General features: G+C 40.2%; 2 protein-coding genes across 3 annotated transcripts in view; one reads left to right on the top strand and one right to left on the bottom strand.

Moving 5' to 3' along the window:
* Nucleotides 1-117: 117 nt before the first annotated feature.
* Nucleotides 118-15253, top strand: part of plcb2 (phospholipase C, beta 2) — a 34402-nt gene continuing 19266 nt past the window's right edge. Inside the window, exons 1-11 of one of the 2 annotated variants that reach the window (XR_015778659.1) lie at nt 118-1079; nt 10422-10499; nt 11147-11215; nt 12368-12508; nt 12913-12992; nt 13109-13162; nt 13273-13348; nt 13856-13956; nt 14418-14578; nt 14668-14814; nt 14927-15084. Coding sequence is in view for 1 of the 2 variants with exons in the window: in XM_042501238.2 (XP_042357172.2) it covers nt 10455-10499; nt 11147-11215; nt 12368-12508; nt 12913-12992; nt 13109-13162; nt 13273-13348; nt 13856-13956; nt 14418-14578; nt 14668-14814; nt 14927-15084 (1032 nt within the window). In the remaining variant the exon portion in view is untranslated. The remainder of the gene's footprint in view (nt 1080-10421; nt 10500-11146; nt 11216-12367; nt 12509-12912; nt 12993-13108; nt 13163-13272; nt 13349-13855; nt 13957-14417; nt 14579-14667; nt 14815-14926; nt 15085-15253) is intronic. The other variant, XM_042501238.2, reaches the window with a different exon arrangement.
* On the bottom strand, nt 1031-7211 carry LOC121953952 (uncharacterized). The gene has a single exon (XM_088087427.1). The coding sequence runs from the start codon at nt 6691-6693 to the stop codon at nt 6046-6048; it is 648 nt and encodes a 215-aa protein (XP_087943553.1). The 5' UTR covers nt 6694-7211; the 3' UTR covers nt 1031-6045.

The following is a 15253-nucleotide window of genomic DNA, read 5'->3' as shown; positions in this document are numbered from 1 at the left end:
TATGGGGATTTATGTAACTTTTACTAATAGAATGTACTTAATTTACACAAGTATATATTTTATATAATTACTGTAATAAATTGTACATTTTAAATATGATGAATTTATTTTGATAAAGTTTATTAAATTACTGTTAATGTGTCTAAATATGTTGGTGCTAATCAACATATTTGAAATACAATAAACGCTATTAAAGTAAATTAAATGTATTTAATACACAGAATTTATTAAGAATACATGGGCTACATAAATTTAAGTAAATTGGGTGAATTGATGAGCTACAAAAATTCTCATAGTCTAATTATTTCAGTTTTGTTTGATTTATTTACATAAAAAGTACTTTTTTGGTTGATGTTATTCAGTTGGATGGAAATAATTTCTCTGAGTGAGTCTAGCCTATCCCTTTATACAAACAACTAAAGCATATTTAGTGCTACTGACCAAGTGCTTAGAGCTGTTATGTTTTTCTTTTTTCTTTTTTTTAAGAAATGACACATGAGAAGGCTAAGTGCTAGCAACACTATCTCATCAACACTGTTGACAAGACTCCAGAAAATAGTCTGGCACATAACCCCGTGTAAAAACCACAGTCCATCTTTTTATACATCATTTTTAGGAACTAAACAAAATATTTTGTGTTAATTGGTGAGTTTCAGAGGTAAGACAGCAAATAAGCGTATTGTAAGTTAAAATCTTAATTGCTATAATAATGTTTTTCCTGTGTCTAGGATGCCGTCTGTTAACCATAAACACAGTGATTTAACAGTGGGAGGCTCACGAGGTGTTTCATTACAGTTGATGGATGTGGGTTAATTGGAAGCGGGGTCTGGCCCGGCCCTGCGACCCTGACAGAACCTCACACAGAGAGGCTGGCAGTCCCCACCGAGCGTGTGCGTCATCCCCCAGCCCTGCCACGGTTCAGGATGTAACAACCACGCCTCGGCAACTGCCCAGATCAAGCAGAGTGTTTGTGCGCCCCCCTTCCACCCACCCACCACCACCACCACCACCCTGGCAGCCTGAAGACAGGAGGCTGGGCTGATAAGGTGTCCATGTGCTGCCTGCCATGTTGAGCTGAGGTTGGTCCTTTTCGTTAGTATCTAATAACCCTCTTTGAAAGCCTGTCTGTAGAACTATTATTTTTTTCCTAATTTTCAATTCTTATAAATGTCAGAAATATATTACAGAATTCAGCAAAGCAAGCAATCCTCAATCACATCAGGATGTGTTAGTACATGTGCTGGATCATTAGTTTGACATTATTTAACAGTGCAATTCATTTGAAGCATGTTAAACAAAGGTAATTTCGTCTTTCGCAGCATATAAGAAGAATAATATTATTATAATGGTGTACTTCTATTGGGTAGCAATCCTAGCTGCCACTAGCTACTGACCTAATGTTACCTTTTTCAACAAAATTTAATCAGTTTATGCCTCTAAGACATAATAGCGCAGCTCACAGATACCCAATATAGCTTTAAACCCATTTGACCTTTTGACCTTGACAGTTTTCATTGCATCTTATATAATAATACCATCTTCCTTGTCCTTATGAATACATACATAGCTTCATCATATTCGTCATAGAAATACACAGCTATGTCAACCTGCAAACTAGCAATTATTGGAAATGAATGCCATATATTTGCCATATATAAGATGTAATATTGTTATCAAACTTTCTGGAAGCTGACAACACAGTGCCTACCTATACAGCTTTGTTTTTGTTTTATTATGCATCACTCATCACACATTTTTGCCCTTTCATTAATTGAAAATGCTATTGTTCGCTCTCTTCATATTGTTCTTCTGTATCCCAAGACACCATGTTAATATTTCATAACTTCTGTGATGGCGTCTTGCTCGAACAATGGTGTATTGGAAAGCCTTTAATTCCTCCGACTTTGTAAAAGGTCTCTTGGTTGTTGCATGTCAGCCCAGAAACATGTCAAATCTGATGCGGAAAATAGATTCTGAAAAGCAGAACCTTAAAGCCTCACCACAGTTTCAAATGTGTTTTGTTTATTGGCACTTCACTTGGATGTTTGAGCTTCTCTGTGCAGAATGATGTACGTGCGTTGTACGTTACGTTTGACAACAGAACTCTATTTTCAGTTAAGCTGCTGAAGGGTGATATTTCTAGGATTACTGAAAATCTGACTGAGGTTCTTGACATTTTTGGACATCACAGTAGGTTTGTAAATCAGCCATAATCCAACATAAAATTTGTAGCAGTGTGGCATAGACACATGGAGCCTCCAGCCCCTGTACACTTATAAAGGAGAGGTAGAGAATTTAAAACATTTCAAAGCAAAAATATTTGCATATTAATAGATTTAGTTTAGGTAAAGAAGTGGGTGTAATTTCAAGATTTTGTGAGGGGGGGGGGTATGACATGCAAAGGGCCGAGGCCGGAATTGAAGCTGTGGCTGCTGCGGCTGCTGTAGTGGGCATGTAACCTCTGTACATGCGCCCCAGATAATCACACTTTTAAGTATCAGACACAAAAAAGATCATTTCTAAGTGTATAATATTTGCTTGTCTGTATAAGTTCTTTTAAGGAGCATTATACAACATTCAGAGTATTTATGTAGCATTAAACAGCTATTCGCTATCACACTCCCTCTTTGTGTGTAATCTGAGCTTCTCTGTCGTTTGTTGTGATAGCTGGTCCAGCTGTGTGTGCACATTAGTGCATGTGAGTCTTGTTTGTGTATCCTATGGGCTAGCTAATCACCACTGCTTTGCACTGTAGTCATACAGCAGTTACCACCTGTGTTGGAGGGGGTCAGTTTTATAATGTTATAGTTACAAATTGCCAGTTACCCTGTTGAAAAGTGTTATAATATTTTTATAATAATTATTATTGATATTATTGATTACTTTTCTAACCAATGTTAAAACTGGGAAATAAAGCTGAAAAATGTCTGGAAATCAGCAATGCATAGAGAAGTCATTCCAGCAGGGCAAAAAGATGCAAAGCAACTGAATGCATGTATATATAACCCTTTTGATTATGGAGTATGATTTAATTACATTTTTTCCCAGGAACTGACAATTAGGCTACATTTACTTTGTAATTTAATTACATGTAACTAGTGACAACACTGTCCCAACCCTCTGCGTCACTGTAGAAGCGTAATGGCTACTCTCTGATAGCTCTGCCAGCATTGTTGGTGTTAATAGCACTCTTTATGCTGTTAGCACCGATAACTCCTTGCTGCTGGCTGAGTCATCTCCATGTTGAGAGCCGTGTGCAGACAATCCCAACCCAGCTCTGAAGTAATGATATGCCCTGAATGTCATATAGAGCTCCTTTAAGCACTTTTTGGCATATGCTTCTCTGCCTTTTAATTTACATTACAAGCAGTGTAAATCCGTGCAAATCCCCCTCTATATAATGCCTTGCATTGTCTCACTGTGTCTGATGGATGATGTAATTACTTGTTTAGCTTCCTCTTGACAATTCTGACCTAAAAGTAGCTGGTGCAGCTGAAATTGCCACCATTTAAGAACGACTGTGTTATAAAAAGGCACATCCTTAGCTTTTATACATACATATATTCATGATTTGATAAATGTAATGATTTTTTTCTCTTTCCTCTTGAAAGAAACCATTTCATGCTTTGGCTTGGGCCACAAACAAAACTGAATCTTAAACATATAACTGATTTCACATTAGAAAATGTAATCATCTATCTGGGTGACTGGGTTCAAGGGTCATAAGGTCAGATGCTGTGTCCTGACTCAGACGTAGCCTCCAGTAATAACTGTCAGTAATGATGAACTCCTACATCAATAGGTCAGTCTTTACTCCGCTCGTACATCACAGGAAGCTATAAGAGGCAGTGGAAACGCCTCCGTCAAAGCCGTCCCATATATCGAGGCCACTGCAGCACTGACAGGCCTGCCACTGCGTATCACATTTTTCCGATACACATGGTTTATGTTGTGATGATGGGTTATGTTTGTGTGCTGTGCCATCTTCCCTGATGAATGGACTTCCTTTTTAGCACACATACCTTGGCTTTGGTTCTGAAAATCTGTCATATTAACACAACAGTGCATGTCATCACTGTTTACATCACATTGGCTGCTCGGTGGATATCAAGTGGTTTTACTTTCAGCGTGATAGTGAATGGTGCTTGTCACCAGCCAGCATAGAAACCAAACAGTCCTTTTTCACAGAGAGCTGGATCAAAATAGCACCGAGCCGTATTGTGTAATGTGTTCTTCTCTGTTTTGTACAGCGCAACAACAGAGCTCTTGAATCGATACACCTCCCTCACATGCTGCTGAGAGGGCGCACGGGGTGGTTTGGTCTTATTTCCACTTCATAGTTCACTACATGTGACTGTGTGAAGTGGTTTTCAGTGAGAGATGCAGTGAGCGACTGAACTGTGGCAGACTGGGAAGATGAATGCTTCTAACTCCACTAGGAGCAGACAGCCTCTCTGATCACACACTGGACAGTTCACTCGGGTAATTAAAGTGCTCCCACTGTGATTTGATTAAATGTCCAGCTCAGAAGGATTGCCATAAACTGGGCGCTCTTTGTACTTGGCACTCTTATTATTATTTCTCCTTGTATCAATCAATAACTGTGGTTTTTTTTCTCCACATTTACTCACCTAATAGCCCCAAGTGAAACACAATTTAAATCTTCATTTTTGAAATAAAATGGCAGATGTTAGGAAAAACCTAACATTTATTTGAATATATATTATCCATTCTGGCTCTGAATAAATAAAATATCATCAACATACAGGATAATGTCAGGTCATGATTTACATAGATCTACTATAAAACCATATGATTTTCTAAGGATGTTTATTTTGTACCTTGTGATATAGTTATACCTATTATACATATTGTACCTTTAATAAAAATCATCTAATTACACTAAAAGGCCCAAAAAAGATGTACGCCTGCCCTATATACTGTATGTACATAACCAAATACACAATACATTTACATGGTTATATGCACATACCTGAGCATAACTCAATAACGCGGCTTCTTCTACTCCAGGTTTGATCCATGAAAAGAAAACACAGCCTATGTTAAAATGCAAAAAAAAAAAAAATTGGTTTAGACCAGCTGATGAATGGCAGTGATGTAAGCGCTGTATGCCTGTGAGACACATTTACGTCCTGCAAAACTGGAGTCTATTAATTTAACAAAATATCTATACCAGTATTGTCCATGCGCACAGGCAGGTTAGTGGCCTCAGTCCGAGGTAAAGTAGACACACATTGATTTAACCCTTTAAAACATTGGCAAATTGGTTTGATTTTTTTTCCAAAAACACAGGGAAAAGGCAATAAGCAATATAACAAGACATGGTCAAAAAAAGTAAAGAATTTACAAGAAAATTACCTAAAAATAAGCAAATTAAAAAGAAAAAAAAACAGACATGAAAAAAGAAAGTGTGAGAAATTAAATAAAGATTTTTTTCTGTAACATAATATTGAATATATAATTATAAGAATTATTAATATAGGTATCTGGACATTTATCCTTTTTTTGGGGAATAATATCTAATAATCTTCACACAGCTAATATTCAAGTCACTTTCTTGTTACTTTTTTTTCTCGCCAAGTTGCTCATTTCCTTTCCCCGTGTTCTCAAAAGAAATCAAACGAATTTTCTCACGTTCCATAGGTTTAAATGCTTGTGAAAAGGCGTCTGAACACAGCAAAAGAAAACTGATGTCGATCCAGGTTTCAAAGAGTTAAGGCATACAGATGGCCTAAAACAAAAACAAAAAAGCATAGTTAGTGTTGAAGGGGAAACAGTGTTCACTGAAGAAGCGAGGTCTCCTCTTTTCTAATGAGTTCATATGTGCAGTTAAGCATCCATAAGAGGCTCTGCAAAATGTGTTATCCGACCTGCGGCACCGATTCTGTAAAACACTCCTTGTAGGGTCAGTTTGTGTGTGTGTGTGTGTGTGTGTGTGTGTGTGTGTGTGTGTGTGTGAGTGAGAGAGCGAGGGGGGGGGGGGGGGGTGTGTGTGATGGTGGTGGTGATGGGGATGAGGCCCGGTCAGTCTCCTCTCAGGGTCGTCGGGGATGTTGGAGGATCCGTGGCCGCATCTGCAGCTGCCTGCTTGGGGTTGTCAGTCGCCCCCAGTCTGTGCGCCTCCCTCTTCTCCTCCTCCTCCTCCTCGTCCCCAGACTCTCTGGTGCTTGACGGGATATAGTGCCCCCCTCCCAAAGTGTCCGATCTCTCCGTGTGACCGTGGGAAGACGCGTAGAGTCCTTCCTCCTGCTGCGAGTGCGCAATTTCTGCTCCAGGCACACTCTCGGCTCTGTCATCCCACTGAAACGCCTGACTGTACGGGGTTGTGCCCTGCCTGGTCTGGTTCAGAGACAACAGTCCAGTCTGTGTGGAGTTCCACTCTGAGACATTGTTGCTTGTGGAGATATTAGTTGAGATGTTGGCGGTGGGGGTGACCTCCTCGGGCGCTCCCGGCTTCCCCGCAGATGAGGATGCGCTGGTTGGTTTCCAGATCAGGCTGTAGTAAATTGCCAGGATAATGGCTGCTAAGGACACGGACAATACATATGCAAAAACAGTGGCTAGTCTCACCCACTTCTTGTTAGTCTTAGCAGCCATCTTAGCCTTTTTGTCCCCCGTATAAGTAGCAGGTTTGCCCCTCTCCATATTGGGCATGAAGTCCCGCTCTCTCATATTGCCCCTATTTTTTCCTCGATGCTCCACCACCCCCTCCGTCTTGAAGGCTTCTTGTTATCCACAATCCAAGAGAAGACAGGAAGCGGAGGGCTGAGGAGAAGGACCACCTTGAACCGTCCGCACCGCAGGAGTATTTTGCAGCTAAATTGATTTCTCGTAATTCATTTGATCTCAAAAGCGCTGCGCCGACTCGGTGCCCAGTGCAGCATTGCGTTTCATAATGGACATCAAGCATCCACAGGGGCTGGTTGCGCGTTTCAGCATCCGACAGCGGCGGGACAAAACGTCTACGACATTTCCAGGGAACAGCTGGCTGTAGGCCCACGACAAATCCGCAGTATAAGATGTGATTTATTAAAAGCGATTAAGTGAGATCATACGGTACACAACTGTCTGTCTTATCCAGCAAATGAAGTGGCTGGCTCAGCTAAAAATACAGGAGAGGGGGCGGGCGGTGGCTCTTAAAGAAGCAGCAGCTGTGCAGCAGCCCGAGAAGAAAAACACACACACACACACATGCACACACACACACGCACACACGCACACACATCATCATCTTCACATCAGGACGCTTGTGGCGCACATGGAGAGCAGGATGTTGTAGCGGGGATGAACACTTGTCCTAGTGACGCTGCAAAGTGTTTACCTTACTATGTGCGCAGCCAAGTGGAAAGGATGTCTGTCAGATGTGTACAATGACTCAGTAAAGTGGTGATTGATTAAATCTGACCGGAATTTATGAATAATGTAATGTATATCAAACCCACTCACGAACCTTTAAGCGCAAAAAGCGGCATATGCATACACATATAGTTGTCATTTTAGATCAGTTTGGAGCAGATTCTACCTGTTGGCAGGTCCACTTAACAGCGCGTCACTTCAGCACAAAGGACAGCGCCCAGGAATTGTCAGTGCGCATGTCCTCTGGGAGGCTGCAGAGGTGAGACAGGTGAAGGACAGGGACAATGCATTCAGCAAGTGATGTGCCAAATTAGAACTAGCTCCAGGTGGTGATCAATATAACTCACATAAGTATAAATTGTGAAAAGCTAATATTGTCAAAGAATCACAAACTTCAGTATGTAGGATTTAGGGGCATCTATCGGCAGAAATGGTACATGTTTTCATTAGTTTATGATCGCCTAAAAATAAGAATCGCTCTGTTTTTTCATGACCTTAGAATTAGCTGTCTGTGTCTATATCAAAGAGAGCTGGAAATATACAGTCAGTACGTTTACATGTTGTTAGGAAAAGTCGAACCATCGCTTTAGACTAATTAGACTATAGTCTAACTAGACTATAGACTATAGTCTAATTAGTCTGATTAGTCTAAACTGAACTTTTTAAATGCATGTAAACATGTTCGTTCTACTGAATTTCTCAAAGTTTGACTAACACAGGGAGATAATTCATTTCAGAATAACTCTTTTCTCTTTCATCACTACGCCTCAGCTGTGTCTGAGCTGGCCTAGGCGTCTGTCGCCTAGCTCCTAGTCGTCTTATCCGACTTTGACTCAGAAGTCAAACTGCATAAATTTGCTAAAGAAAGCTGGGAGAAGGGGAGAAAACAGGCAGTGTAGGTCAGTGTAGCACCTTTCTGGGCCCTATAAATAAGCGGTCTCTGTGGGCCCCCTGCCTCTTGATTTATGTGTTTCTCATGCACCTTGTGAACCTCTTATTTTAAAAGAAGGCAGTTTTATTTCTTTCTTCCTTGACATGACAGTGTACATTAGTGCTTCAGCAGCAAAAGCAGTTGCTCACATGTTTGTTTAAGGGGTAAGAGGGCTCCTCAGTTTCCATTGTTATACCATAGTCAAAATTTCAACCGATTACTGTGCCAATTTTAATTTAGTTAAGCCACTTATTACTTCATGAAAAAAACCAACCTGCAACTCGACTTTCTAACTGTTCAGCCGATCCTGCTGCAGCAAGCATGGCTGCTGTCAGTGAAGTATGTTTATATGTGCATGTGATGTGAGACAAGCAGTCCTCCCACAGACACACATACAAACACATTCAGGTGTTTATAGGAAGGCAGATTGTTTTCATTAGCATGTTTATGAGAAGGAGAATGAGGTGGATGGTGATCAGCTGAAATGTGGGTTGCTTACCACATAAAACACTTAAAATAATTACACTAGAAATGGAGGAAGGAGAATGTAATGGGCGGGCTGTTCTTCTGTCTTTTACGTGAATTTTTTGTTTGCTTGTTCAGTGTAAATAAATGGCTGCGTGCAGCTCAGTTACATCAACAACAAATCAGCTGGAATTTATTGCCTCATCAGCTTATTATTTTATGATATCATGCCTCAACCATCTGTTCAGGGTAATATTGCAGAGTCATTTATTACAGGAGGAACCACACTGACTGCTGTTTCAACAAAAAAAAATCCTGGTCATTTGGATACCATTCAAATAAACCTTAAGACTGTGCAATATCAAATGCAAACTTTCAGCCAGTCAGACACCAGAGGAGTGCCACCTGAGAACCACAGAATCAGTTTATTTAAGATGCTGATGTTTTTTATAAAAAATACTGTTAAAAAAATGAGACCACCACATTAACACATCAGCCTGTAAATCAAAATTGGGGAAAAGCAGCTGTGAAAATCACTTATTAAAGGGTCGGGTCACCCAAACTACAAGGAAAACGTTTTCTCACTTATCCCCAGTGGTGTCAAGCTATTTAGATGCTTTGAATGTTTTTGCCAGGTGTAATATTTTTGTCTGTGTCCCAATACAGTGAAGGTAAATGTTTTTTTGTTTTTTTAAATCTGATGCCCACAAAATAAAAATAAAATAAAGTAAAATAATTAAATTGAATATATAGGGGAAAAATGATCCTGCATTGTGTCGGTGCTATATTGATCCAGTGGTTTTTAGTGTGTATTTTAAATTCTGTGAGCAGCACAAAGAAACATTCTCTCACCTGCCTTGTCTTGGGGTGACTGTGCAGAAATATTACACACAGATAGCTTACAACCAGAGCAATGCACACTTAAAGCTATAAAATAGGTTTGATTTTTATAATTTGGGCTAATTAACCCTTTAATGTCAGCATGAAACTAATTTTTCTTTCCTTTTTTTCCAAATACTGCCTGTTCAATCTAGCATTCTGATTCAAGTTAGTTTGAAAGCAGCACTTTCACCTTTAGTCAAGTTACATGTGATACATGTTTTTTGCAAACTTCATTTGCAATGCATATCACTCGGGGTGTGTCTTAAGCACTGAGTCTATGCACTAAATTACATTTTAGTGTATCTTTTGGATCCAGATGGTGGAGTAAGCTAGTCAGTGGGTATGACAATAGTGGATATATTTCAGGTATAGCATTAAACTGTGTCAAAAGTCATTCTGGAAGGACAAAATGAATAAGAAAAGACACTTTCTGGAGCCTCCAGAGGTCAAAGACTACCTGGTCAAAGGAGAAAGATTTACAAAATGGTCAGAGGTGAGTGGAAATTTCAGTAAAATCTGAGCTGTATCATTAAGCTCAAAGGAAATAGTAATTCTGAAAATCTGTGCACATCTGATAAAGGGAGTTTTATTTGAATTCCACCATTGCAACAACTGTTCATGTTGAATTAATGAACTGTTTCATAAAATATATGTAGTCTTTCAGCGTACATGACCTAATAATCTAACACCAGCACATCATCATCAGAGGTTTTAACTCAAAACATGTCCAAAAAGTGTGAACACTAATTCCCTTGTGTCGATCCAGGACTCCACAAAGACTGTCCCTGTCACCCTGAAGATGGATCCCAAAGGTTTTTATGTCTACTGGATCAACCAGAGCAAGGTAATCAATATCTAAAGAAAAGAAAAAAGCCCTTACACGATATGTCAAGAGCGACAGGAAGTGTTGAGTAGCCAAAAAGAAATGAAATGGCTTTTTGTGCATCAGACACCCTGACAGATTAAAGCGCATAGTTAAATAGAGGCGGTCGTGTTTCAATGATTCACATCCAGAGTGTGTGTAATGTGCGTTTGATTGGGATCCGCCAAAGCTGTAGGATCACTAAGAGCTGCTTTCTGGTCCAAGCAGCTTGTGGAGATTATTGATTGGTGCTGATGTGGGCTCACTATGCTGCTACACCGTGCTGCTGAACTGTGATGCACCTGATGGAGAGGACTGCTTCATCTCTCTCTTTCTCTCATTGAGGCACCTACTGGTTTCCACCACATCACAAAACCAGTGAAGCCTACATGAAATGTGTGCCTGATGTGTGTGTTGTTGACTTGAAAGCTTTTGTGCGAATTTTAAATGAAAAAGCAGTTTCCTACATGATCTTCCAAGACATTGCAGTCAAATATTCTCCACACAAACAAAGTAAATCCCATAGTTTTTGCACTTTGCCAAAGGATGACTTGTATCTGAATCCATATTTGGCCTGGCGCCTACATGTTGAATTGTATCGGAGATGCTTCTCTGCTTCTTGTTTCTAGGAGACAGCGTTCCTGGATGTTGCTTCTATCAGAGATACCAGAACAGGAAAATATGCAAAACTTCCCAAAGTGAGTACATTATTATTTTTTGTACAAAACCTGTTCTTTGATACAATTAAGTCAAACTGGTGAGTTTGTTATGTAAGAATCTCTGCAGGCATGCAAATAGGGTTTTAGGCCCTCAATTTGCCCATTAGTATGAAAGGCATATTTGCATTGCAAAAACAGCAATGGACACATGCACTCAGGCTACTCCCCTACTAAGGAAACACACACACACACAGACACACAGACACACACACACACACACACACACACAAACACACAAGTGAACGCACACTGTACCACACCCTGAGTCATGACCTCAGATTTCTGTGAGTGGTCTTGCTTGTTTGTTGTTTTGAGTCCAAATCTGACAGCTGTAGTTCTTTTACCGCTCCTCGCTGGCCTCCACGGAGAGTTGCAGTATAAAGCCATCGTCATCCCTCACTGAGGGTTCAGAGGTGGAATCTGAAATCTGTTCCCCTCGGAGAAAGCACTGCATCATCCCAGTCGGGGTGCTGTTGGAAGCACGTCTTCCTCTCTGGCCCCTGAGGAGGTTTTTAGGGGTTGGAGTGAAACTGGCACTCGGGCTGCTCAGCACTTTTGACCGTAGCATAGAGGTGGTTTATTGTAGAGTAGCAGATACATACACATACTCACACTGGTCTTCTCGCTGCTGTTTGTGTTTTACATAAATGTGTGTGTGTGCGCGCGCGCGCATGTGTCTCAGTGTGTGTGCATATGTTTGCATGTCTTGGTCAGCAAATTTGCCTGCTGTGCTGCAGAAGCTCCCAGACAACAAGTGCTGCAGACATGATATTACTTCTTTAAAGGAATACTTCACCCACAAAATGATCACTGTGTATCAGTTACTCACCTCGTCGTACTCTGAATTTTTGTAGAAAACTTCTCACATTCCTCCACGGCACTAAACACAAATGTAAATAAACACCAAGAATCATTTTCATCCAGTCACTTAAACCACTCACCGAGGTGAGTAACTCATATACAAGTCATTATTTTTTGGATGAAGTGTTCTATTAAACAAACATAAGGTGACCAGATAGAAAAAAAAAAAATCAAAATGTTGCACTTTCGGTGCAACATTTTGATTTTTTTCTGCACCGTAAGGAAATCTAATTGGCTATGAACACACCTTCTCTCTTTTGGCTTTCACAGCACACCAAGGTTCGCAACGTGTTTAACATGGACTTCCCGGACAGCAACCATCTCGCAAAAACTCTCACCATTGTCTCAGGTCCTGACACAGTGAACCTCACCTATCATAACTTCTTTGCCTCCAAGGAGAAAGTGACACAGGTAAAAAAGTCACTGACTGTGTGCGTTTTGGCAATGTATCTGTCCTCTAGCTGTTTACAATCCTCCCTTTCTGTCCACTCTGATTGTTCAAACACAGCCACAGGCCATTAGCTGTTATACAATGAGCCTTTGCTTCCCCCATACAAGGCGCCCTCTGTCTCCCCTTTGGTCTTTATTAGACTTTATGACTCCAATATCCGGATTTAATCAACTGTAATGAAATCACAATTGAGCTTTGTTCAAATGCAACATGCACTACTTTAATTTCCTGAGGTACTATTATATTAATGCCCTCTAGTGGTGACTTTGTGTGTCTTTAAAGCCTTTTATGACATCTCAGGAACAATTGATGCTGCCCTTGAATTTAATACCCTTGTTTGTTTTTGTAATTAAATGCATATCAGAACTGGGCAAATGACATTCTTGCGATTGCCTACAATGCTGCGAGGAACAATGCATGCAGACAGGTCTTCCTGGAGAAAATGTAAGTGAAAATCATGTCGCTGAACAGATCAGCTTGTGTTGAGTGAACATCACTTAATTTCACCATGTACGACACAGAGTCATGTGGTAACATAAAGCCTTTGTGCTCAATCTTAGATACGTCCGTATTTCTCTTCACACTAACAAAGACGGCAAGATACCAGTGAAAAAGTAGGTCACAGTTCAACCATTTGAATGTTAAATGCAGGCGCACAGAAGTTTGTTTTTACAGTGGAGTTCAGTATTTCATACTCAGTGTTTCACTGTTTGTTCCCTCTCAGTATTTACAAGATGTTCCCTGCAGATAAGAAGAGGGTGGAAAGTGCATTAGCATCGGCACACCTCCCCAAAGGAAAGGTTAGAAAATAGAAACATTTTTGTGGATCAGTTATCTAAGTCCAACTATATTTCAGGACTCTTTTACTGTTTTAATAACATTTTCCCTTCATTATCTCAGTGTATAACAAGATAACCAGAAAACAGTAACATTAAGTCAAAAGACTGTTTTTTAAATTTTTTTTCAGTTGCAAAGAGATTTTAATAATAACTAGAGCTTTAACCAAGTCGATCAAAAAAAAGAGGCAACTGTTTTAAAAAATATATTTATGTTCCAGTCACAGTAATTTTTCAAGCAGATGTGTCAAACATTTTCTAGTTGTAGCCTCTTAAATAATAGAATTTATTTGGAAAAAATAAGCAATTTGAAGACGTAACTTTGGGCTCTGGGAATTGTTATATTGTTTATTGTAGACCACATGATCAGTCAAGCAAATAATTAGTGATTAATTAAAACAATTAGTCCAAATAATCACATGTACAGAAAATGATCAGAAATGATGTGGATGTTTTGTTTTTCTATTTTAGTATGACACCATGAAGCCTGACGTCTTTACTGAGTCTGCTTTCAGGACATTTCTGACAAACCTCTGCCCTCGGCCTGAGATCTATGAGATCTTCACTTCTTAGTGAGTTGACCTATCCTCCGCTTCACTGATTCTTCTGATATAGCTGAATAATCCTTGATTTATCATTTTATATCCTGTAGGTTTTCCAAATCTACACCTGTTTTTTTTTTAAATCTTATTTTATTTTAACCTTCTCTTTTTGAAACTTCGACAAATTTTCTACCAAAAGTAATCAGTTTAATTTGTTGTTTTTCCACATGCTCTTTTTGGAATACCCTTTCATTTGGCATCTAAAGCTTATATTATAAATGGGGAGGCTAGTTTTGAAGCCAGAAACTTGCTTCTTTACGTATTCTAATTTGGTCCCACAAAACCAGAAACATGCTTCGCCAGTCTGAGCTTCCACTTCATGCATTAGCTGCTTGGAGCGGGCTCAGGTAGCAGGTTCTTTGGCCGTGATTGGCAGGAGCAACATTACATACAGCGCTCAGGTGACTGTCACGCCTCACTGTGCTCTGCAGCTCCAACAAACCCACCATGACGAAGGAGAATTTCACCAAGTTCCTCAATGAGAAGCAGAGGGACTCTAGGCTCAACGAGGAGCTGTTTCCACGTCTGCGGCAGGACCAGATCAAGGTTCTGATGGACAAATATGAACCCTGCTCTGCTAATTCAAACAGAAGTGAGTCATTGGTGATATGTTTGTTAAATGGAGGATTGACACGCTGGATAATGCTTTGTTTTAAATGTGTCTTTCTTGTTCATCTGCAGGTCTAATTTCTCCAGAGGGTCTCTTATTCTTCCTGATGGGGCCAGAGACATCAGTCGTCATGCAGGACAAGTTGGCCAAGTGTCAGGACATGACCCAACCCATACCGCACTACTTCATCAAGTCCTCTCACAACACATACCTGACAGGTCACACACCACTCTGATTTTAGCTCATAACTTCTCATACCTGACAAACTCAACACCTGAGGATCATTGTTTGAGGGTATTTTTCAGAGTCTCTCTGTCTGTCACCCTGCAGCCGGTCAGTTCTCTGGCGTGTCCTCTCCAGAGATGTACCGTCAGTGTCTGCTGTCCGGCTGCCGCTGTCTGGAGCTGGACTGCTGGAAGGGCAAACCTCCAGATGAAGAGCCCATCATCACCCACGGCTTCACCATGACAACTGAGATCCTCTTCAAGGTGGTGTCTCACATTTCACTGTAACATTTGACATATGACGTTTTTGTTTCAATTTTTTACATCTGCCCTCTGCACAATCTTATCAATGGCAATGTAAACACATACAAATACATTAATTGGATATGAACAGATAATGATTTCCTTTTTTTTCAAAAGATTATTTTTTGGG

This window comes from Plectropomus leopardus, chromosome 14, assembly GCF_026936395.1.
Source record: "Plectropomus leopardus strain MGB_pleo_1.0 chromosome 14, ASM2693639v1, whole genome shotgun sequence".
Classification (NCBI taxonomy): domain Eukaryota; kingdom Metazoa; phylum Chordata; class Actinopteri; order Perciformes; family Serranidae; genus Plectropomus; species Plectropomus leopardus.
The sequence above is the reverse complement of the archived record's forward strand: the minus strand, read 5'-3'. Positions and strand labels throughout refer to the sequence as shown.

Coding starts and splice junctions, on each gene's coding strand:
- LOC121953952 (XM_088087427.1), bottom strand. CDS start 6,693: ATGAGAGAGCGGGACTTCATGCCCAATATGGAGAGGGGCAAACCTGCT.